This window comes from Aotus nancymaae, unplaced genomic scaffold, assembly GCF_030222135.1.
Source record: "Aotus nancymaae isolate 86718 unplaced genomic scaffold, 86718_ANA_hifiasm-v0.15.2.pri h1tg000019l, whole genome shotgun sequence".
Classification (NCBI taxonomy): domain Eukaryota; kingdom Metazoa; phylum Chordata; class Mammalia; order Primates; family Aotidae; genus Aotus; species Aotus nancymaae.
Genome location: NW_026988431.1, coordinates 45166623 through 45193129, shown reverse-complemented (window position 1 = coordinate 45193129; position 26507 = coordinate 45166623). Strand labels below are relative to the sequence as shown.

Sequence of the window (26507 nt, the reverse complement as noted above, 5' to 3'; positions counted from 1 at the left end):
ATAACTGCTACAAATGATTCAAATATAGATTTAGACAACTTAAATGACATTGTTCTTTGCCCCAAAACTACAAAATACCACAAATTACAGCCCACTATGTAAGAGCTATACATATTTATTATGTACTTATAAATTCTTATCCAGCCAACTTACATACATATCTCTTATCCTAAGACCTAGATGTAAATAAAATGGTGAAGTCATGTATGATAAAGCTCCATGAATTCCATCCTCAATATGGTCATGAGCAACCTGGACTCCAACATTTCGAAGTCTTGTAACATACATAAGTCCATCATCTCTTAAGAGATCATGTTGACAAGTAAGAATATAGGTTAGTGGCAAATTCTGTAACTGGGAATCATTGGCCAACAAGGGTAATGCTCTGGCGTCTGTAAGTGCTGGCAATGAATAACTAAGTCCTCCAAGAATTGGTTCAGTATAAACATAGTCTTTTCTATACTTCTCAGGAAGAAGAACACTCCAATTAACAAACTTAAACAGATGTCTTGACTCCAGAGGCATGTGTTGGTTTCTTCTCATTGCCTGGGGAAGTGCTTCATCCTTGGTAAAATATAAGCTCACGAGTTTTATGGCTACGTCCCTTGTCAAAACTATACCATGCTCATTTTCTCGGTGAGATGGCGAATAGCTATCTGCTATCTGTAAGCCAGGGTAAAGTAAGGCTTGCATCTTGATTTTATGTTTTATTCCAGCATCATTCTGCACCTGAAAATATATAGTAATATTCTGTAATGCAAAAATTCCCAAAATACCAGGAGAATAAAATTTAATTTTAATTATTTAGCAATCATGAGATAAACAAATCTACATAAACTAATGTTATATATCATAGTTATTTTTACAACATTAAAATATATTTACATGGCATGAAAAAAATTCAAACCAGTTTAAAATTAAAGTTTTTAAAAATACAGACTTTGTGTGTGAGGAAAAAAGGAGAAAGAATAAGAGAGGGAAGAGAAAGAGAATACACCAGGAGGGAGAGATATATAGGATTTTTTGGTCAAAAATCACAAATGAAAATGATCCAATTCCAAAGATATTTCTAGGGGAAACTGACAGTACATATAAGTTTGTAAAAATCCTTCTTGAAAAAAGTAACCAAAGTGAGTGGAAGAAATAAATATAACTATCAAATCATATTATTCCATTTTAGAAGCTAAAAAATATCTTAAAATTTTTTAGAATATATTCTTTGGCAATGAGGTAGACATTATCAACATCACACCATAATTGTTAAGAAACATTATACCAATGCAAAAGCACATGGACCAAGTCAGAGGGAAAAAAAGCCAATCAACAGGTATCTTATGAGAATGATGCAGTGCAGTGTTGGAAAAACAAAGGGAGAAAATTATGAAAAGATTGATATGCACAAGTTTGATATGCAAGGAAAAAATGTAAAGTACTTGATAAAGGAGTGCCTTTTCTTTTCCAAAGAAAAAAAAGCAGTTGAGGCCTCACCTATGACCCTGCAGACTGCAGGAGAGAACCTTGAATTAATCTCCCAGGAGCTTTTGCCTTGACTAGAGCCTGGCATCTGGACAAATGAAAATACCTGCTGCTGCTCCAAGTGAAAAGTCCAGGACCACAGGATGTAACTCTAAGTCAACCAGTCACCACAGTGGTTGGCTGAACGGAAAGGAAAAACTCAATTGAAATCCAAGAGGTACCTCCGAAAGGGAAATGGTATCCTACCATCTCCATAATGTACTTCCAAGATGCCAGAGGTTTAGTAAGTGTAAAATGAAAATGAGCCAAAACAAAGTTATCTTACAGAAACTTTCCTAGATCCCAAATCTCTCTGCAGTGCTCTTAGGTAGATAATTTACTTATCAAACATTGCTATCAACAGCCCACCATCGGTCATCCTACTCTCAATGTTGATAATCTAGGAAAAAAAAGACAAAATAAAACAGAGAACACAAACACAGGGATGGGTCAAAAATGGTCCATCAATACTCTTGCCTGGCCCTAACGTTCCTTTCTGAAATGCCATATGAAATAAATCACTAACAAATGTGTCAGTATTTCCTAGCTCTATATTCCCCATTATGTCATTGTTACTTTGCCATTCAAGGCTTTTTTTCTTTCTCTCTAATATTCTTCAAAACCCATGCTAAAGTCAGTTCTCTTTAATATATTGAAAAAGCACCTGAGTCAGATTCTCCGAGGTTGGCAATTTTGCCATAGTCTTAAAAACTATCTTATTTATCTGGTGTGTTTCAGATATTTTCTACACATTTTATGTGTGAATATGCATGCAAATACCTGATCAAAAAAAAACTTCTTTTTCAATTCCCAAATCTCCATTACCTCTTTCAGGCCAATCATCACTTTTCCTTTATTATACAAAAATGTACATGATTAATCTTTCTACTTGGTTTTGAATTTCACAAGCACTGATATGATACCTAAGTTATCATTGTATCTTTTACCAGGCCTAAGATAATAAAGTCATTAATATAGTATGGGAAAATAATAGAAAAATGAATATCTTAATAATATGGAAACCATAATATTATAAACCATAATATCTGATTTGTGATTATTTTAACAGGACACTATCTCTGGAACCAGGAATACTAGGATGCAATAAACAGTAACAGGTATAAAACAAGTAGGTCCCAACAGTAACGCTGAATTATTGAATGATCTATTGCTTAGTTCTTTCCTTTGAGACCAATATGGTCTCGAAGACAGCCAGCTAAGCACATTTCAAAAGTGCGCATAAACATAACACTAAACCAAAACAAGCCTGGAATAGACCATTCTATAAAATGGACATGAATGAATGGATATGTATGTCTGATTTTGTGGGTAATTAATACAAACTTGAGTGCAAAAAAAGTGACATTCATCACAGATTGTTATTACTTTGTGAAGAACAAGAACGAAAAAGTAAAAGGTCAAAAAAGTTGAGAGAACATATCTAGCTCATGGTAATGTCCTAAGGGTTTAGACATTGGCTAACTGTATTTAAAATTTCCATTTAAATTTTTATTACATTTCCAATATAATAAAGACCTTTGGATAGCTAAGTAATTTAAAGGTTGTGGAAGATCTTCAAGAAAGCCCATACTTAATCTTTTTCAATAATGAACATTATTTCCATGAAAACACAATGGATAGTATGCATTTAAAATTTCCTTTTATAATTAAACACCATTAATCCTAAACTTATGATTTTTACAGTAAAATCGTCTCATATAAATTATTTGTTCTACCCCTAGTTTATTAAGTCACCCAATTTGAATCTCTGTTTTTCAAAGTTATAGCCCATGCCACTGGTATTATTGTCATCAAGAAAGTAATTTATTTATACCATGATGATGATTGGTCTCCTAGATCTATACATTTGAGAGCAAAATTTGGGACCCAGTTCATGAAAAGCTTCTATGCCATGCTAAAATGCTTGGAGTAACATATGGACCAGCACCATTTTCACTCCTACATCAGTTTTTTCATTCACAAACCACCCTCCTGGACAGTATGAGTTGGGAATGGTGGCTGAAAAGAAGTTGGTAGCTAAGTCAGAAAAGGGATGATCCACAACTTCATGCCCTGTGTCATTCTATGACTCAACTGCTTCGAAGCCCATTCAAATCTGCCATGGACACCTGTGCTTGCCATAAAGTCAACTCCAGACAGTCTGAGGCATTACTGAATCCTCTCCTGTTTCCCGAGTTCCCTATGGCCATTCAAAGGGCATGGCACTTACCTAGAGAATGACAGTTTCCCCTGCCAAGGGAACATATTGCAGCCTTTGTACTTTGCCCCTCATCATCTACTACCCCTCTCAATCCAGTTACTGATTCACAAGATACGCTACCATCTAGCTCCCTCGTTTGAGTGTGTATTATTCAAAGTCCTGCATGCCCACACCAACTTTTCCATAACCTGTCATCCATGGAAGGATGGATGTACACAAAATATTAACCTGTTATTTGAGGAGTTTTTACATTGCTAATGATAAGTATTGTTCACCAAACAACATTTATCTGTCATTTTCAACCAAGAGCACTGAACTTCATGGCAACTGTGATTGCTATCCCCACTAATTTTCCTTTCTATTAACCACCCCTACCAACCCCAAACCAAATTCCACCAATACACAACTAGTCAATGAGTATCTGGACAAACTATAAACTGCCATGGAGAAGTCCCAATATGGGAGGATTTCCTTGCTTTATCCTAACACACATCTTCCAATCACGCTTAAAACTGCAGAACTCCCACATGGGCTAGATAGAGTCCAAGATAATCAAACTGCTGTTCTCCTTGCAGATTCTTACTGTCCTTTCCTGATCTTTACTCTTCCCCTAAAATCCCACTTTCCACTTTATGTTCTAAAAGTATGACAATAAAACAGATTATATCACTCAGAAGTGCAGGACTCATGGTATACCACTTCCATGTGCAAGTAGCAGAAGACAGATATTTCTGCTTCTAATGGATTTCAGGTGGCCTGCATAACACTGAGATGCTGTGATTACACAGAGGTAAACAAGCAAAATAACAGAAACTGACATACATATTATGTATGTATGGGACATCATCCCATGTCCAAGGATGCTGCATGTCAATCATGTTTTTCTAAAACTCATCACCATTAATTATAATTTCTGACTAATATTTGCTATTAAAACTATTTTAAAGTTTTTAAAGTATTTTTAAAGAAGTGTCACATATGTAATATCATATATAGCCATAGAAATATGGCATTGAGATGCCATAGAAATTTTATTGTAAATCAGATCATAAGGCTTTATTATCACCTTATGACAAATGACAAAAATTAAAAGCAAAGATATATTTAGAAAGACCAAAGCTATAAACCTAAATAAGTAGAGCTATCACATATCATAGCTTCCTCTTTAAATTACCTAAGTTAAAATACTTACTTTTTTTAGAAAATCTAAGAGAGTAGGACTTAATAATTACTTCAAAATATCAAATCAATTCCCTTTGTTTTATGAAAAGAATATCTCTGGTCCTAAATAAGATCAATGCATACCTTATTTTAAAATAAAATGTGGCCATGAAATTGGATTTAAGTGATATGATTAAAGTTTAGAAATAGTTTTTTTTCTTAATTAAAGATTAAGGCACTATGTCCACAAAAGTTTTCTTAGTTACAGTGATCATCCGGATTATTGTGACCAGCAAGCCACATTAGTGATTTTAGGACACATCATGTGATGTTTCCAAGAAACCTAGCAATCATAGGTAAAAGATATTCATTTCTTCTCAATAATAAGAATATAATTGAAAAGTGGACAAAGTCCACAAGAGAAAATGATAGGATAATGTATTTGTCCTGATCCATGAGAAAATCCTTTTATAATGTGAATTGAAACTGATGAGTCATTTTTTAAATATATATCTCTCAGTGGTGATTATTGATACCAAATTTTTAAAGCCATAAACTATAACATATTATTGATCACCAGATCATGAGGCATTGGGAAAAGTAAGCTCTATAATAATTTCATAGTAAAAATTAATTCTTATGACCCAGAATAAACAGTACAGGGAATAAAGCTTTTCAATGAAAATGTAGTTCATGCAGAAAGCTTAGCAGTCCATGAAGAACAAATAACTTAAAGTATAATCATAAAATAAATAGGAAAAGGTAAAGAAAAGCACCTTTTTAAATGCTAATTAAGTGCACTGAGTTCTGCATACTGCACTATGTTCCCTTTGAACAGGTGAATCAGAACGTTTCAATAGATACTATGTTCTTATATAATTAATTTAAGAAATAGAATGACGTTAGATTTGTATTCACTTTTGTGCTGTCCTACAGATTTTACTGAGAGTCGCATCTTTGTTTGATGCCTGTGATAATATTAGGTATTGTCCTACTGAAAAGTTATAAGGTAGGGTATCACATTTTCATAAATCCGTATGGCTACATCCAATTGTTACTTCTTTTTTCTTTCTTTCTTTTCTCTTTTGTGTTTTAAAGGTAGGGTCTTGCTCTGTCATCCATGTTGGAGTGCAGTGGTGTGATCCTAGCTCACTGCAAGCCGCGAACTCCTGGGCTCAAGCAATCCTCCTGCCTCAGCCTACTGAGTCACTGGGACTACAGATGTGTACCACCACCCCTGACTATTTTTATTTTTTGGCCAGACTGGCCTTGAACTCCCAGCCTCAAGTAATCCTCCCCACTGGGACCCCCAAAGTGCTGGGATTACAGGGGTGAGCCAATACACCAAGCTCATTTGTTGTTTCAGTTATGCTTGCTTCACTTGCAAAGCCAAACAAATGTTACAGATGTGCAACAAGAAATTAATGGTGTGGCAAGATGTTGCTTAATCACTATTGGGTAATTGTTGGACAGCTTTCGGAATCTCCACATTCCCCAAACCGGTTTCAGGTGAAATTTAAGACCAGGCTGCTATACAATTTTACATAGTAATTAGCAAAATAATCTCTAAGCAGGGCATTCTTCTATTTTTACCCTCCATCTAACTCCTTATTTTATTCCAGCAAGATCCTTCAGATAAATGGCATTATTTCAAGTAAGTAGCAAATAAGTTCAGGTTTGAAGAGTCCTCAGGAATCAACATGTCTAATGGTTTGCAAACTTTGTTCTTGGGAATAAAATACGTTTTTTCTCTTAAGAAAATTTACTTAGAGCTCTAAACATGAAAGGGAACCAAAGTGGAACAGGTTGGGTTGAAGGAGGCCCAGATATAGAACCAAAGGTGAGGCTTTGCTCTCACTGCCATTTTGGTTTCACAATAGGGTTTTCTGTGTAATATCACAGATTAATATATACATATAGGCATATGTATATGTATATGTACATGTATATGTATGTACGTGCATATATACTTACATATGTATGTATAACATATATTTCAATGTATATGTACATAAAAATATGTATGTATATAAACTTCTTCTAGTGTTCTAATCCTGAATCTTCTAATACTTAAGAGGAAAGAAATTTTAAAAAATAAATAAAGAGGTAACCTAGTGTAACCTTTTGGTTCAGGTTTTTATAACAAGTCATATTTTTAAAAGTGCAGAGCAGTGTTTTTCAAAAAGAAGTCTAAAGAAGGCTAGTTTCATCATTTTTTTTTTTTTTTTTTTTTTTTTTTGAGACGGAGTTTCGCTCGTTACCCAGGCTGGAGTGCAATGGCGCGATCTCGGCTCACCGCAACCTCCGCCTCCTGGGTTCAGGCAATTCTCCTGCCTCAGCCTCCTGAGTAGCTGGGATTACAGGCACGCGCCACCATGCCCAGCTAATTTTTTGTATTAGTAGAGACGGGGTTTCACCATGTTGACCAGGATGGTCTCGATCTCTTGACCTCGTGATCCACCCGCCTCGGCCTCCCAAAGTGCTGGGATTACAGGCTTGAGCCACCGCGCCCGGCCTCATCATTTTTTTTTTTGAAGTAGAAAGGTAGACAACTTGACATAAGGAGTAAATATCAGGAAAAAAACATCAGCACTCTTAAAAAGCGTCAAGATCATGAAAGATAAGAAAAGGCTGGCAAATTATTCATTAGGAACATAGACGCATAGGTGGAGAAAGTTACGAACAGAGACTCATAGGTGAACCTAACAACCTAGTTGGACAGGTGGCAGAACCTGATCTCACAAAAAAAATCTCCAGCACTGTTAAAAAAATGTCTAGGTCATGAAAAGCAAAGAGAGCCTGGCTAATTTTCCTTTATAAACATACATGCAAAAATTATAAACAAAATACTGGCAAACAAAATTCAACAGCACATTAAAAGGGTAATAAACCATGATCAAGTGGGATTTATCCCAAGGACACAAGAATGCTTTAATACACACAAATCAACCAATGTGATACACCACAGTAAGAGAATGAAGAATAAAAATTACATGAACAGCTCAACAGATACAAAAAAGCACTTGACAAAATGCAGTATCTTTCATAATACAAACTCTCAACAAATTATGTATAGAGGAAAATACCTCGACATAATAAAGCTCACAGCTAACATCATACTCACTGTTATGAAAGTTTTCCTCTGAAATCAGGAACAAGACATAGAAGACCTAGTCATTAAGCAAAAAAAAAAAAAAAAAAGAAAAAAAGAAAAGAAAAAAAAGAAATAAAAAGCATCCAAAATGAGAAAGAAGTAAAAATGTCTGTTTGCAGATTACATGATATTATGTATAGAAAACCCTAAGACTCTACCAAAAAACTGTTAGTACAAGTAAATGAATTCAGTAAAGTTGCAAGATAAAAAATCAACATACAAAAATCACTTGCATTTCTATATACTAACAACAAACTATCTAAAAAAGAAATTTTAAAAAAATCCAATTTCAATAATATCAAAAATAAGTGCATAAATAAAACACTAGGAATAAATTGAACCAAGGAGGAAGGAAGATCTGTACTCAGGAAGCTATAAAATATTAATAAAAGAAATTGAAGAAGACACAAATAAATGAAAAAATTAGCCATGTTTCTGTATCTGAAGAATTAATACTGTTAAAATGTCTATACTACCCCAAGCAATGTACAGATTCAATGCAATTCCTATGAAATTCCAATAGTATTTTTTACAGAAATAGAAAAGTCGTATAGAACCATAAAAAACTGAATAGGCAATATAATCTTGAGTAAAAAGAACAAACCTGGAGGCATCACAATGCCTGATTTCAAAATAAACTGCAAATCTACAATAATCAAAACAGTATGGTACTGGCATAAAAGACAACATAGAGACCAATGGAAAAGAAAAAAGAGCTCAGAAATAAATGGTTGTCTTAGTTCCGTTAGTGCTACTACAACAGAATGCCTGAGACTGGGTAATTAAAAAAATTATTTGTCTCACAATTCTGATGGCTGAATGGTTTAAGATTGGATATCTGCATCTGATAATGGCCTCTGGCTGCTATAACTAATGGCTGGAGGAGAATGGGACTCTGCATATGTAAAGAAATCACATGGCAAGGGTCAGGCGCCATGGCTCATGCTTGTAATCACAGCACTTGGGGAGGCCAAGGCAGGCTGATCACAAGGTCAGGAGTTTGAGACCAGCCTGTCCAATATGGTGAAGCCTCATTTCTACTAAAAAATTAAAAATTAGCCAGGTGTAGGGGCTCATATCTGTAGTCCCAGCTACTCTCGGGAGGCTGAGGCAGGAGAATCACTTGAACCCAGGAGGCGGAGTTTGCAGTGAACCGAGATTGTGCTACTGCACTCCAGTCTGGATGACAGAGTGAGACTCCATCTCAAAAAAAAAAAAAAAAAAAAAAAAATCACATGACAAGAAAGAAGCAAGAGAGAGAAACCAAGGAAGCCAGATTCTTTTTAACAATCTGCTCTCTCACAAACTAATTCATTCCCTGGGGAGCAAGAATTCACTCATTCATTCCTTCTGCAGGGCATTAATCCATTCATGAAGGATCCACCCTCATGCCCCAGATATCTCTCACTAGGCTCAGTCTTTCAACACTGCCACATTGGGGATCAAATTTCAACATGACTTTTGACTGAGAAAGACCAAACTACAGCAATGGTCAATTGATCTTTGACAAAGGTGCCAAGAACACACAAAATGAAAAGAAAGCCTTTTCAGTAAATGATGTTGGGAAATCTGTATATCCACATGCAGAAGAATGAAATTGGACACTCATTTCATTCCATATACAAAAATCAACTCAAAATGATGAACCAAAGGTTCAAAACTTACTATGAAACTGTAAAGCTACTGGAAGGAAACTTACAGAAAAAATTCTTGATATTGGTCTAGACAATACTTTGAGAGGTATGACTGACTCCGAAAGTACAGGCAACAAAAGCAAAAACGGATACATGGAATTGCCTCAAACTAAAAAGCTTCTGCTCTAAAAAAGAAATAATCAACAGTGAAGAGACAATTTACAAAATAGGAGACAATATTTCAAACCATGGATTTAATAAGAGGTTAATATTCAAAACATATGAAGAACTCAACTAAATGGCAAGAAAACAAATAATCCATTTAAAAAATGGGAAATAGAACTGAGTAGACATTTCTCAAGAGAAGATGTACAAATGGTCAACAGTTATATGAAAAAGTGTTCAACATCACCAATGATCAAGAAATTGCAAATTAAAGCCTAATGAGATATCAGCTAACACCTGTTAGAATGACTATTGTCAAAAAAGAGAAATAATAAAGGTTGGTAAAGATATAGAGAAAGGGACCCCTTGTGCATTGTTGTTGGAAATGTAAATTAGTACATCCATTATGGAAAACTGTATAGAATTTCCTCAAGCAATTAAAAAGGGAACTACCAGATGATCCAGCAATCGCTTCTGGGTATATATCTAAAATCAGTAACATGAAGAGATATCTGTACTCACATATTCATTGCAGCAGTATTCACAATAGCCAAGGTATGGAATCAAACTGTTGTCAACCAGATAAACTGATAAAGTTTGGTGTGTGTAACTACACACAAACACACACACACACACACACACAATGGAATATTATTTAGCCATCAAAAAGAAGAAAATCCTGTCATTGGTGACAACATTGATGAACCTGGAGGTCCTTACACTAAATGAAATAAGCCAGGTAAAGACAGACAAATACTGCACAATCTTGCTTATGTGTGGAACCTAAGAACACTAAACCCCTAGAAGTGGATAGTACAGTGGTGGTTACAAGGAGCTGGGGATATAGATGCAAGGGGATGGAGATGGGGAAAATGGGGAGATATTGGTGAAAGGGTATAAAGTTTCAGTTATGCAGGATGAATAAGTTCTGGGGATCTAATATTAAGTGCGATGACTATAGTTAATAATACTGCATACTCCAAATTTGCTAAGACAGATCTTAAATATGCTCACTACACAGAAAAAAAAATGGTAACTATGTGAGGTGATGACTACGTTACTTAGCTTGTGTTAATCATTTCAAAATGCATACATTTATCAAAACATCAAGTTGTACATCTTAAATATATATGATTTTTCCTTTTCAATTATACCTCAATGAAAGCTTACAAAAGAGAAAAAACAGAAAATAAGAGAGTTGGCATTCTTCCCAAATTATTTAATGAGGCTATTGTAATTTTTCTCTCAAAACCTGACAAAGGAGGCAGAGGTTGCAGTGAGCCAAGATCATGCCGCTGCACTCCAGCCTGGTGGACAGAGCAAAACTCCATCTCAAAAGAAAAAAAAAAAAGAAAAGCCTGACAAAAAGTGTTAAAAAATAAAGATTAATCTCAAAAAATATTTAATAAACTATAGCAAATGGAAAGTAGCAATGTATAAAAATTTTAATTCATCATGACCGAGTAAACTTCATGCCTAGAATACAAGCATAATTTTATGTTTAACATTTAAAAGTCAATCGGCATAATTTACCACATTAAAAGAATAAGAAAAATTACATGACCATAGTTTTTGCATAAATGGGTGTTGAATTTGTCAAATGCTTTTAATGCAACTATTCTACTAGAAATAGAAATAACTTCCTCAATCTGACAAAAGCTAACTATGAAGATCTTTAGTTAATACCATATTTATTGATGAAATATTGAAAAATTTCCTCCTAAAATCCAAAGCAAGACAGTTATATTAAATATTTTACTAGAGGTTCCAGACAGTGCACTAATAAAAAAAATAAAAAGAAATAAATACTGAGAAGCAACAACTGAAACTGTCTCTAGTCAATGAAAATATAATGGTGCAGAAAATCCTAGGAAATTGAACAAAAACACAAAACGCTAGAGTTCTGTGTGAATTTATTGATGCTTATGATGACAAAAGGCCAATATCAAAATCCATTGTATTTCTACATAGCATAGAAATAAATCCCAAACTCCAATTCCAATATGTGTTAAGTAAACATTTGGAAAATGTTATTTTAATAACATTTAAAAAAAATATTTTAGAGTAAAATTTGAGAACAGATTTCCATGATTTCTACACTGAAAATAGTAAAATATTGGTGAGAAACTGAAGAGGATCTAATAAAGTATCAGACATGCCATGTATATTAATTGGAAATCTCAATATTGTTGAGATGTCAATTTGCCCCAAAGTTATAGATTCAATGCAATCCTATAAAAATTCAGACTTTCTTTTTAAAATTGATAAGATAATCTAATATTTTAATGGAAAAGATATGGAATACTAAAAATTCTTTTTTCAAAGAAGAACAAAATTGAAGTCAGTGTGGTATTGGCAGTAGGATAGGCATATAGATCAATGGAAGAAAATAATCCAGAAATAGTCACATTAAGGTTAAAAAAATGTTTACCCAAGTGCCACTGTAATTCAATGGGAAAGAATAGTCTTTTCAACAAATGGTGCTGGAAGAACTCAATTATCTGTAGAAAAAAAGTAAGCCTCAACTTCTACTTCCTATCATAAAAACAAATATAATGTACCTGCTGAGTGACCGCTGTTGCTAAATTGCCCCCAGAACTGTCTCCCGAAATGCAGATTCGAGTGGGATCCACTCCATATTTTGTAAGAACTTTTTCCAGGAGAAAAAATTTGACTGCAGCGAGGCCATCTTCAAACTGAGCAGGAAAGTGGTGTTGAGGAGCTAGCCTATAGCTTTAAAGAAAGAATAATAAAGCATTTATGGTTGTCCAACTAATTCTCAAATACCAAACAGATGCAATTTAATGCCAGCCTTTATTTTTCAGTCTTCTAAAAATCAAGCCTACGTTTTCTACTAATTCTTGATTAAAATGAAAATTATTTTAATAAAATGTAAAGGTTATCAATCTTGCACCTAAAAGTCCATGGATGGCATTATTTGTGAGGAGTCAGGGAAGTGTTATGAACTTCCTAGGAATTGTAAGCAAAATTTTTAGTCCAAGTGTATTTTGGAATGGAGATGATCTATAGCTTACATCATATTCTCAATGTGATTGGTAATCCAAACATTTTTTTAAAACACTTGTTTAAAAAGCACAATAGACTACAGATCTGAGAGCATATTGTTGGCAGTGTCCTATTTTATCACAGTCATTTTAGGTAAAAATTCTACAAGCTGACACTGCATATACTTCATCAAGGATAATACCCACTAGTTATTACTAGATAACAATTTGGAATTATAAATAGAATTTAAATATGCCAGAGAGCTTGCTTATTTCTGGTAAATTCATTTGTAAGGCAAATTATCACCCCATTCTTTTAATGGGCACAAATAGATATTTTCCCCAATATAGGTGGACCAGTAAAACAAGAAAATACCTTTAGCAGCCTATTCATAGAGCTTTTCCTATTTTATCTTCAGAATGCTAAAACGTGTATATTTCTATAGCCAATATGAAATGTTGGTGATAAAGTTCTTAGAATTTTATTATAAGCTATCTAGAAAATTCTAAGTAATGTGTAGCTTAGACATAGATGTGTACCAAAAAGATGCTTGTATCTTTACTTAGAATGCAATGGATTTATACTTTTTGGGCAAAGAACAACACAAATTGTAAGGATTTGATAGAACGTATAAGCCAGGCACAAACTTTTTTTATTATATCGAACCAGATGTAAAATAGTATTTAGATTACTTCAAATACTATGAAATTAGACTTTTCTTGCCTGCTCAAATACAATCCAGTATCCCAAATGTGTAATAGTTAATTTGCTTCCTTCTGTCCAGCTATGTTACTTGGGACGCTGTTAGGGCCTTACAGGACATGAGTCTTATGTGTCTAGAGCAAGTTTTTCCAAAACTGCTTACCCTGGGGTATACTTCATATATTCTCACAATCACAGAAAAATAATGGGACACTGAACCTCTTTGAGGAGCAGTCTATGCTGCAGTGGTGACAAGTAAAATATATTAATTAAAAATATATATTTGAAGCATAGCTCACTTGATGTGGAAATCAAACCTCTACATGGTAAAGGCAAAAATCATAGTAGCCAAAGAAAATCATTCTCTTACTCCACGCCTACAACGACAGCATCAAGTGTGTTTGCCGTCCATCTATTCAGGAAGTCAAAAGCCTTCTGTTCTGAAATGAAGAAATAAATATAAATGTATTTCCTGTAATTAAAAGGCAATAGAAAGCGTTACAGCTATGAATGTGGAAATAACTGTGGTTTGTGAATATCACATAGGAGCTTTTATTTCTACCCCCCATTTCCAAGCAGATGGACCTGAATCCAGATGGCACACTCTTCCCTTCCTAGTCTTTTCAGCCATTCTCTCCAGGGGGAAAAGATGACTTTACCAATTGATTATTTTGAGGAGGATAAACTAGAATAGGTTCAGTCTATTGTAATTTCCTCTTGACATCTGCTGTCTGTACACAATGACCCTTCGAGAACCCTCTGTATCCTGATGTATTTTACTCCACTTCGCTTCTCTAGGCAGCAAGTTTCATAGGGAGGAGGTATATGACTGGTCAGCAGGGCCAGCCAATATGGCTGGGTTAATCTCTCTAACTGAAGGATAACATACCAACAATACCTAAGCATACATTCACCAAAGTCTTCATCCAAAATAATGGTAATGTTTTGACTTGGATTTATGTGAACTCTACATGTAACTTTTTAATTGGCTCAGAAGTTGGAGGAAAAAGAAAGTAATAGTATATATTGACTCTCTAAACATGATTCTTCAAAAGCTTTGTCTTCTTAGAAGATGCCATATAATAAAATAGTCCAATAACCTTGGCATTAAGAAAGAGTCTAAGGAATAGGAACCAGATATGAGAGAGCCTCTGTCAGGTCAGTGTGAAGACTAGATATACATATGAGTTTTGACATGCTTGACATACAAGCCATTGACTTTCCACAGTACACATAAAACACACATATACACACATCTTTCCCCAGGTCCCCTACATATCCTGGCCAAGCAACTTGGCAAATTCTGTGACATCTGCTGCTACTTTATTTACCACGAGATCCTAGAAATCCAGAGAATTCTAGAGTTGTAATCAAATTCCAGACTTTTTAGAAGCTTCTCTCAAACATTAACAAAACTGCAAAGTAAAAACTATTTAAACACTGGGTGTATACATAATCTGGAAAACAGGAAAGTAGGTCACCTAGTCTTTTAAATTAAAAAATATATAATGTTTTATTAAAGATTAAGTTTATTTTCAAGAAAAGGCCATGCATAGATGAAGACCAAAATGTACAAGATCTAAGAACTCTATGAACTTCACCTTGTTAACCAAAGACATGAGATCTTCCAAAGAAAATGGGATAGTTTTATTTTCTATTTAAAAAAAAAAAAATCTGCAGATAGTGAGACAGAGCCTTCCGTGTGAAATGAAAAGTGTGCTCCAGAAACCAAAGAAAGGGTCTGTGGCTTAAATATGGAGAATCAGCTGATATCCCTCAATCAGAATCAGGTCTATATTTGCAAATGAAGGATTCAAACTTACTCAAATAGTTGAAAACAGCTGAGTCCTGACTGGGTAGTTTCCAAGCCCCAAACCAGAAGTCTGTTTGATAGCCCTTTCAAGCAGCTGGTGGGAGGAGTTTTCTAGCCAAGGTGTCTCAGCTTGGAAACATCCTAGCTCAGGTGGGCAAACAGGATATTTGGAGCTGTCCTCACTGGGAACAAAAGGGTGTGTGACCACTCTTTTCTCACACATTATGGACACTGAGTTCCCAGTATCTTAATTTGGGTTTCTTTATCAGCCACAGGGAGTCCATCTCATCCAGAGACCTTGCGGTCTTATTTCCAGTTTGATTTCATAAACTTTAAAGCCATTCAACGATATATTTCAAATATATGTCTTCATTTTCATCTCCCAATACTTTTTAATTTGTCTTAGAATTAAAGCCATATTGTTTTTTTATTTGTTTGTTTCCCATTTTTATCTCAAACTGCCTCTATTCATAGAATGTTTTCTGATATTATCTATCTAGTCATGTTTTTCTCTATTTTATACTTTTTTATTGTTACAGTGTCTGTAGAATGCAGATAGAATGCAGATAGAAATGCAGATAGAAACAAAAAAATATAAGGATAAATGTTGAAAAACAAAATTCACAGAAGTATGTAAAAAGTCTACAAGAGTAACATTTTTCCTATATTTCTTGATTCTCAAAGCAACTTTGGTTTGTGTCAGATAAAAAAAAAAGAGGAAGCCTAGGAGGATAAAGAAAGAAAATTAAAATTTGCAAATACTAGAAAGTAGTTATAATGTCTATTTTTTCTTGGTCAAAAACCAGAAAATATTTAAGTCTTTTCCAGTTCATTTACATATGTTTGGGAGATCTGAAAACAAATAATGTGTAAATACAAAATCAAAACATTGAAAAAAGACATCCAGAATTTAGCTAAGCAGAATGTTGGAATGTCATATCCTGAATAATAATTCTCACATTTTTAGGAATTACTGATCACAATCATTGCCTATGTCAGTAATAAAAGATATAAACCCAATAAACAGAAATACTTCTTAGTATTTTTCAATCAGTGATATTTTTCCATCTGTGGGCATTTATTTTGTGTTTACTCAAGTCCTAGGTAATATATATATGAACACTTGATATTTCATAAACCTTACAAAAACTTCAGTGGAATGAATGCATTTCATTGGAGAGAAATGAGGCCAACTTGGTATTTATGCTATCACGAAAGCAGGTTATTCTGACCATTTTGATGCATGGTATAAATTAAATTATAGATGAAATCTAACTTATTGAAAACATTAAGGAGGTAAAAAATACATGAAAGAAAATGATCAGAACATTTTGGTTAATAATCTCATTAGAGATCATCAGATGTCCCTCTCATTCACTCTGTGTGTATTTTATTTTTTTCTTCACAAAAACATTTATTGAATAATCACTGTATCAAAAATGCCTAAAAAGACAAGTAGGGAACCTAGACTTTATGGGAAGAGTTCATTATTGTGTAGTACTATTTTGTGTTTTTCTTTTAGAGTTAATACGAGCAACTGTGCTCTAAGCCTTATCACTATTTGTATTATGTTCTCAGTAACTGCAAACTTGATCTTGTAGCAACCAATAGCAAATGCTTCTGACTTGTTAATTAAAACTTCTACATCTCCTCAATATTTCTGCTCCTGAATTCAGATCCCAAGGAAAAAAAATTTTAGTAATTAACTTCATATCATATTTTCACTTGATATATGTTCATTCAATATGAAAGCTAAGGATAATAAAAAACAAAACAAAAAAAGCTGAATTTAAAATCCCCATAATACTATTTGCCAAACATATGTCTATGTCTGTCTCTTTATTAGATAGCTAACATTTATATCTATACTTATCCAGACCCAGACAAGTATACATATGTAGATGTATATATCAGCATGTGTGTATATTTATATAAAATAGTTCTCATATCAAAAATATAGAGCTAGCTATACTTCTTCCTTATACAATGAACTTACTGCAACTTCCAAAACAAAAACCACCACCATGAAAATATATTACAGCTCGTCTTCGGGTTTCTGACTTTCTTTTTGGCAAGTACAATCGTACTGGAATGTCAGCAAATGTTGTATCAGTCACTGTGATGTATTCATCTGAAAGTGGTTGGGTGTAATCCAGCCTGAATATCATGGATATAAACTCTTCATATCTCATAATACCCATATTTTCAAAACACATAGCCTGTAAGAACAAAACAAACAAAGTTAAATATTTGGATATTTAAATAACACCAAGTGTATATAAAAAGAAAGTTTAAAAAGGCAGAAAAAATAAGCAAAGTAAACAAAAAGAAATAGACTGTTTATAAATATTATTTCAAAATAATACTGTAAAGATTTTATTGCATAACCTTCTTGCCTTTGAAAATCTCAAATATCTGGCAAGATGGCCAAACAGAATAGCTCTGGTCTGCAGCTCCCAGAGAGAGCAACACAGAAGGTGGGTGATTTCTGCACTTTCAACTGAGGTACCCAGTTCATCTCACTGGGACTGGTTAGGAGGTGGGTGTAGCCCACACAGGGTGAGCAGAAGCAGGATGGGGTATTGCTTCACCCAGAAGCACAAGGAGCCCAGGGACCTCCCTCCTCCAGCCAAGGGAAGCCTTGAGGTACTGTGCTACCCAGCCCAGATACTATGCTTTTCCTATGGTTGTTGCAATCTGCAGATTAGGAAGATTCCCTCGTGTGCCTACATCACCAGGGCCCTGGGTTTCAGGCACAAAACTGGACGGCTGTTTGGGCAGACACTGAGCTAGCTGCAGGAGTTTTTTTTCATACCCCAGTGGCACCTGGAACCCCAGTGAGACAGAACCCTTCACTGCCCTGGAAAGGGGGCTGAAGTCAGGGAGCCAAATGGTCTCCATCAGAGTGTCCCACTCCCGCAGACCCTGGCAAGCTAAGATCTACTGGGTTGAAATCCTCACAGCCAGCACAGTAGACTGAAGTCCACCTGTGACAGTCTAGCTTCGTGAGGGGAGGGGTGGCTTGAGTAGGCAGTTTTCCCTTTACAGTGCTAGGGAGAACAGGAGGTTTGTACTGGGCGGAATTCAGCACAGTGCAGCAAAGTGACTGTGGTCAGACTGCCTCTCTAGATTCCTCCTCACTTGGCAGGGCATCTCTGAAAGAAAGGCAGCAGGCCCAGTCAGAGGCTTACAGATAAAACTACCATCTCCCTGAGACAGAGCACCTGGGGGAAGGGGAAGATGTGGGCGCAGCTTCCATGGACTGAAACTTTCCTGCTTGCAGTCTCTGAAGAGAGCAGCTGATCCTTAGGATTCTCCCAGCACAGCAAACAAGCTCTGCTAAGGGACAGACTGCCTTTCAAGTGGGTCCCTGACCCCTGTACCTCCTGAAAGGAGACACCTCCTAGCAGGGGTCGACAGACACCTCATACAGAAGAGCTCTGGCTGGCATCAGGCCAGTGCCCCACTGGGATGAAGCTTCCAGAGGAAGGAACAGGCAGCAATGTTTGCTGTTCTGCAGCCTCCACTGGTGATACCGAGGCAAACAGGGTCTGGAGAGGACCTCCAGCAAACTGCAATAGACCTACAGAGGAGGGGCCTGACTCTTAGAAGAAAAACTAACAAACAGAAAGCAAAAACATCAACATCAACAAAATGGACCCCCACACAAAAACCCATCCAAAGGTCATCAGCCTCAAAGATCAAAGGTAGATGAATCCATGAAGATGAGGAAAAACCAGCACAAAAACACTGAAAATCCCAAAAACCAGAATGACTCTTTTCCTTCAAATGACTGCAACTCCTCTCCAGTAAGGGCACAAAACTGGATGGAGAATGAGATTGACAAAATGACAGAAGTAGGATTCAGATGGTGGCTAATAACAAGCTCCTCTGAGTTAAAGGAGCATGTTCTAACCCAATGCAAGGAAGCTAAGAACCTTGATAAAAGGTTACAGGAACTGCTAACTAAAATAACCAGTTTAGAGAAGAAAATAAATGACCTGATGGAGCTGAAAAACACAGCATGAGAACTTCATGAGGCATACACAAGTATCAATACCAAATCAATTGAGTGAAAGAAAGGATATCAGAGATTGAAGATCAACCTACTGAAATAAGGCATGAAGACAACATTAGAGAAAAAAAGAATGAAAAGGAATGAACAAAGCCTCCAAGAAATATGGGACTATGTGAAAAGACCAAATCTGTGTTTGATCAGTGTACCTGAAAGTGATGGGGAGAAAGGAATCAAGTTGGAAAACACACCTCTGGATACTATCAAGGAGAACGTCCCCAACCTAACAAGGCAGGCCAACATTCAAATTCAGGAAATACAGAGAACACTACAAAGATATTCCTAGAGAAGAGCAACCCCATGCCACATAATCATCAGATTCTCCAAAGTTGAAATGAAGGAAAAAATGTTAAGGGCAGCCAAAGAGAAAGGTCAGGTTATCTACAAAGGGAGGCCCATCAGACCAACAGTGGATCTCTCTGCAGAAACTCTACAAGCCAGAAGAGAGTGTGGGGCAATATTCAACATTGCTAGATAAAAGAATTTTCAACCCAGAATTTCATATCCAGCCAAACTAAGCTTTATAAGCAAAGAAGAAATAAAATCCTTTCCAGACATGCAAATGGTGAGGGATTTGGTCACCACCAAGCCTGCCTTACAAGAGATCCTGAAGGAAGCACTAAATATGGAAAGGAAAAACCAGTACCAGCCACTGCAAAAACACATAAAAATATGAAGACCAATGACACCATGAAGAAACTGCCTGGACTAATGTACAAAATGACCAGCTAGCATCATGATGACAGGATCATATTCATACACAACAATATTAACCTTAAATGTAAATGAGTTAAATGCCCCAATTAAAAGACACAGACTGGCAAATTGGATAAATAACCAAGACCGATCAGTGTGCTGTATTCAGGAGACCCATTTCATGTACAGAGACACATAGGCTCCAAATAAAGGGATGGAGGAAGATTTACCTAGAAAATGGAAAGCAAAAAAAAAAAAAAAAAAAAAAAAAGGCAGGGGTTGCAATCCTAGTCTCTGATAAAACAAACTTTAAATTAACAAAGATCAAAAAAGACAAAGAAGGGCACTACATAATGGTAAAGGGATCAAGGCAACAAGAAGAGCTAACTATCCTAAATATATATGCACCAAATACAGGAGCACCCAGATTCATACAAGTTCTTACAGATCTACAGAGACTTAGACTCCCACACAATACTAGTGAGAGACTTTAACAACACACTATCAATATTAGACAGATCAATGCGATGGAAAATTACAAAGATATTCAGAACTTGAACTCAGCTCTGAACCAATCAGATCTAATAGACTTCTACAGAGCTTTCCACCCAAAATCAAGAAAAGATACATTCTTTTCAGTACAATATTGCACTTATTCTAAAATTGACCATATAATTGGAAGTAAAACACTCCTCAGCAAATGCAAAATAATGAAAATCATAACAAACAGTCCCTCAGACCACAGTGCAATCAAATTAGAACTCAGGATTAAGAAACTCGCTAAAACTGCCCAACCACATGGAAATTGAACAACTTGCTCCTGAAACAACTACTGGGAAAATAACAAAATTAAGGCAGAAATAACCAAGTTCTTTGAAGCCTATGAAAACGAAGAGACAATGTACCAGGATCTCTGGGACAAAGCTAAAGCAGTGTTTAAAGGGAAATTTATATCACTAAATGCCCACATCAGAAAGCTAGAAAGATTTGAAATTGACACCCAAACATCACAATTAAAAGCACTAGAGAAGCAAGAGCAAACAAATTCAAAAGCTAGCAAAAGACAAGAAACAATTAAGGTCAGAGCAGAACTGAAGGAGGTAGAGACATGAAAAAAACCTTCAAAAAATCAATAAATTCAGGATCTGGTTTTTTGAAAAGATTAAGAAACTAGATAGACCACTATCTAGACTAATAAAGAAGAAAAGAGAGAAGAATCAAAATAGACTCAATAAAAAATGATAACAGGTATATCACCACTGATCCCACAGAAATACAAACTACCATCAGAGAATACTACATACACTTATGTGCAAATAAACTAGAAAATCTAGACAAAATGGATATATTCCTGGACACATACACCACCCCCTGCCAAGACTAAACCAGGAAGCAGTCGAATCCCTGAACAGACCAATTACAAGTTCTGAAATTGAGGCAGTAATTAATACTCTACCAACCAAAGAAAGCCCAGGATCAGATGGATTCACAGCCAAATTCCACCAGAGTACAAAGAAGACCTGGTACCATATCTTCTGAAATTATTCCAAGCAATAGCAAAAGAGAGATGCCTCACTAACTCATTTTATGAGGCCCGCATCTTCCTGATATCAAAACCTGGCAGAGACACAGCAACAACAAAAAAATTTCAGGCCAATGTCCCTGATGAATATCAATGCAAAAATTCACAATAAAATATGGGCAAACCAAATCCAGCAGCACATCAAAAAGCTTATCCACCATGATCAAGTCTGCTTCATCCTTGGGATGCAAGGCTGGTTCAACACATGCAAATCAATATACATAATTCATCACATAAACAGAACCAATGACAAAAACCATATGATTATCTCAATAGATATAGAAAAGACCTTCAATAAAATTCAACATCACTTCATGCTAAAAACTCTTAATAAACTAGGTATTGATGAAACATATCTCAAAATAATAAGAGCTATTTATGACAAACCTATAGCCAATATCATACTGAATGGGCAAATGCTGGAAGCATTCCATTTGAAAACTGGCACAAGACAAGGATGCCCTCTCTCACCACTCCTATTCAACATAGTATTGGAAGTTCTAGCCAGAGCAATTGGGCAAGAAAAAGAAATAAGGGGTATTCAATTCGGAAAAGAGGAAGTCAAATTGTCTCTGTTTGCAGATAACATGATTGCATATTTGGAAAACCCCATTGTCTCAGCCCCAAAACTCCTTAAGCTGATAAGCAACTTCAGCAAAGTCTCAGAATACAAATCAACATGCAAAAATCACAAGCATTCCTATACACCAACAATAGACAAGCAGAGAGCCAAATCATAAATGAACTTCCATTCACAATTACTACAAAGAGAATAAAATACATAGGAATACAACTTACAAGGGACATGAAGGACCTCTTCAAGGAGAACTACAAACCACTGCTTGAGGAAATAAGAGAGGACATAAACAAATGGAAAAAAACTCCATGCTCATGGATAGGAAGAATCAATGTCATGGAGATGGCCATACTGCTGAAAGTAATTTATAGATTCAATGCTATTCCCATTAAGCTACCATAGACTTTCTTTGCAGAATTAGAAAAAAACTACTTTAAGTCTCATATGGAACCAAAAAAGAGCCTGTATAGCCAAGACAATCCTAAGCAAAAAGAACAAAGCTGGAGGCATCATGCTACCTGACTTCAAACTATACTACAAGGCTACAGTAACCAAAACAGCATGATACTGGTACCAAAACAGATGTATGAACTAATGGAACAAAACAGAGCCCTCAGAAATAACACCACACATCTACAACCATCTGATCTTCGACAAACATGACAAAAACAAGCAATGCTGGGAAAACTGGCTGGCCATATGCAGAAAACTGAAACTGGACTCCTTCCTTACACCTTATATAAAAATTAACTCCAAATTGATTAAAAATTTAAGTGTAAGACCTAAAACCATAAAAATCCTAGAAGAAAACTTAGGCAATACCCTTTAGGACATAAGCATGGGCAAAGACTTTGTGACTAATTCACCAAGAGCAATTGCAATAAAAGCCAAAATTGACAAATGGGATCTAATTAAACAAAAGAGCTTCTGCACAGCAAAATAAACTATCATCAGAGTGTACAGGCAACCTACAGAATGGAAGAAATTTTTGCAATCTACTCATCTGACAAGGTCTAATAGCCAGAATCTACAAGGAACGTAAACAAATTTACAAGAATAAAACAACCCCATCAAAAAGTGAGCAAAGGATATGAACAGACAGTTCTCAAAAGAAGACATTTATGCAGCCAGCAAACATATGAGAAAAAGCTCATCATCACTGGTCATTAGAGAAATGCAAATCAAAACCACCATGAGATACCATCTCACGCCAGTTAGAATAGTGATCATTAAAGTCAGGAAACAACAGATGTTGGCACAGATGTGGAGAAATAGGAACACTTTTACACTGTTAGTGGGAGTAAATTAGTTCAACCACTGTGGAACACAGTGTGGCAATTCCTCAAGGATCTTTAACCAGAAATAACATTTGACCCAGCAATCCCATTGCTGGATATATACCCAAAGGATTATAAATATTTCTACTATAAAGACACATGTACACATATGTTTATTGCAGCATGATTTACAACAACAAAGACTTGGAACCAACCCAAATGCCCATCGATGATAGACTGGATAAAGAAAATGTGGCACATATATACCATGGAATACTATGCAGCCACAAAAAGGATTAGTTCATGTCCTTTGCAGAGACATGGCTGCAGAGACATGGCTGAAGCTGGAAGCCATTATTCTTAGCAAACTCACACCGGGACAGTAAACCAAACACAACATGTTCTCACTGATAAGTTGGAGTTGAACAATGAGAATACATAGACACAGGAAGGGGAACATCACACACTGGGGCCTGTTGGGAGGTGGGGGGAAAGGGGAAGGAGAGCAATAGGACAAATACCTAATGCATGCAGGGTTTAAAACCTAGATGAAGAGTTGATAGGTGCAGCAAACCATCATGGCACACATATATCTATGTAAAAAACCTGCACGTTCTGCATACGTATCTCAGAACTTGAAGTAAAAGAAAAAAGAGAAAAGGAAACAAAAAGAAAAATTGTTGTGTATATAAAAAAAGAAAATATCAAGTATTTAGTATTTTAGATTGAGTGCTATCGTATTCAAAAATCCATTAATTTGCTAGCAGTTTTTTTTATGCCTACTGTAATCATTTGTGACTTACAACTTTTCTCAGAAAAATAAAATGATTTTTAGGCATGCTGTCACATTTTCTTTTTTCATTGTTCACTTTATTTAATACAAAGTTTTAAATATAATCATATAACTACAGCAGTAATAATCCAAATTTTGGGGGTTTCAACTCCAAAAAGATTAGTATATTTTCCTTATCCTTAAATTCCATATTTGATGTCATTGAGAAAAACTGTCTTTGGTATTTCTGACAGCTTCTCTAGGATCCTTGTGTTATGTCACTGGACAGTTTACTCACAAGAAAAAATTTTTTAAATTATGTGGTTGATAACACATTAAACAATTTTTATTATTGCAATTATTCCAAGGATATTAAGATATTTACAGGGCAATTGAGAACATCTAACTCCTATACTTTTTTTTTACTTTACTTTAATTTAATTTTTTAATTTATTTTGAGATGGAGTCTTGCTCTGTTGCCCAGGCTGGAGTGCAGTGGCACAATCTAGGCTCACTGCAACCTCTGCCTCCTGGGTTCAAGCGATTCTCCTGTCTCAGCCTCCCTAGTAGCTGGTGTTACAGGCATGCATTACCACATCCAGCGAATTTTTGTACTTTTAGTAGAGACAGGGTTTCCCCATGTTTGTCAGGCTGGTCTTGAACTCCTGACGGGTGATCCACCCGCCATGGCCTCCCAAAGTACAACAGTGAGCCACTGTGCTAACCCCAATGCTTTAATGATGAGGAAGTATGCCAAAACTCATAAAGTTGTAGCCAGTAAATGTCAAAGCCAAGTTTGCATCCGTTTAAACCAGCATCTTGTGCTACTACTTACTAGCTGTATGACATTGAGAAAATTGCTCTCTGTAGCTCAATTTTCTTGTCTATATGATAGTAATAATAATAATAAATCTTTCAGTGGGCTGTAGAAGGGTTTAGACAAGTTAATGTTCTGAGATACAAATTAGATAATCAAGGAAGGTAACATAGTAGTTTGTGGAACTGACCCTTACTTACCCATTTATGGTTACTCAAGGAGTAAGAGCATTAGAGAAAAGTTATGGAGAAGGTAAGCCTCTAGAAGTGATTAGAGGGGAAAATATTTGCAGACATCAGAAAGAGTCAACTGTGGTTTCACAAAGCATATGTATTGTTTGCTGTACAAAGCATCACAAGACAGCCTCTTCTTCTTAGACCATGGATTGCTCTCTTTTTTCTGTTGCCTTCTCCTTTTAGCCTCTTATTGTTACCCTTTCTGGAAGCTATCTGGCTTGGCAGAAAAAGTATGGGTTTCTAAATGAGACAGTTTAGAGTTCAAATTATGGAGTTGTTACTTTTTACCTGCATGTGTTCTTCTCAATCTCTTCCCCTACCCTCTAAAACCTGATTAAAATACTTGCAGGATAGTGGGGAATCAATGGAAGTATATACTATACAAAGCCTATACAATTTAATAACTCAAAAATATTAGTTTTTAACCCTATCTTTCCCTTTTAAAGGAGCTACTTTTTTGCTTGAATTTATCATTAATTCTGTATATGCCAAGTCAGAAAATCCCTGAAAACCAGTAATTATGAATTGAATATGGACAATGAAACCCATTAAATAGTAAGAGTCTTAAATTGATATCAAACAGTTACAAATATCAATAATGTGTATCTGAACAACTAAAAGGTAATTATGGGACTAGTTTGTCCCTGAAAGTTCAAATTTAATCAAGTTCTCAAACCTCAAAGCCTTTTCCTTTGTCAATACCATTTATTTTATATGTTACAATAAATTTAATTTATACATGTCACATTTAGACATAAACTCTTAGAAGTGAGAATTCTGTCTCACTGTTTCACACAGATGTAGGAAGCTTTATTTACTTAATTTTATTTAATTAATTTACTCTAACAAATAAACAAGCAATGGTTCTTTCAAAAGGGTGATACTATTAATTAAAGAGTTCATAAGCACTCATTTGTAGTCAATAAGTCATCCCAATATCCAATAGAAAAAAAATGTTAATCTTACCATAAATGTACAAGTTTTAGCAATGACATCCAAGGCCATTATTTTCCAGCTTTCTTCAATGTTGTCTGGCATGGGTGTGTAAAAATTAGAGGCAAAAAGAACACAAAGCAGGCCCAAACAGAGAGCTTTGAGCCCCAT

General features: G+C 35.5%; 1 protein-coding gene and 1 long non-coding RNA gene across 2 annotated transcripts in view; one reads left to right on the top strand and one right to left on the bottom strand.

Annotated features, from left to right (window-relative positions):
- Positions 1–6495, top strand: part of LOC135275890 (uncharacterized) — a 26231-nt gene extending 19736 nt beyond the window's left edge. Inside the window, exons 2-3 of the long non-coding RNA XR_010343474.1 lie at positions 2585–2644; positions 6160–6495. This is a non-coding gene — a long non-coding RNA (uncharacterized LOC135275890). The remainder of the gene's footprint in view (positions 1–2584; positions 2645–6159) is intronic.
- On the bottom strand, positions 127–26507 carry AADACL2 (arylacetamide deacetylase like 2). Its single transcript, XM_012437009.2, has 5 exons — positions 26370–26507; positions 17368–17590; positions 13929–13998; positions 12412–12583; positions 127–729 (listed from the first exon to the last, which is right to left on the bottom strand). Exons 1-5 carry the CDS (start codon positions 26505–26507, stop codon positions 127–129), a joined length of 1206 nt encoding a protein of 401 aa, XP_012292432.2.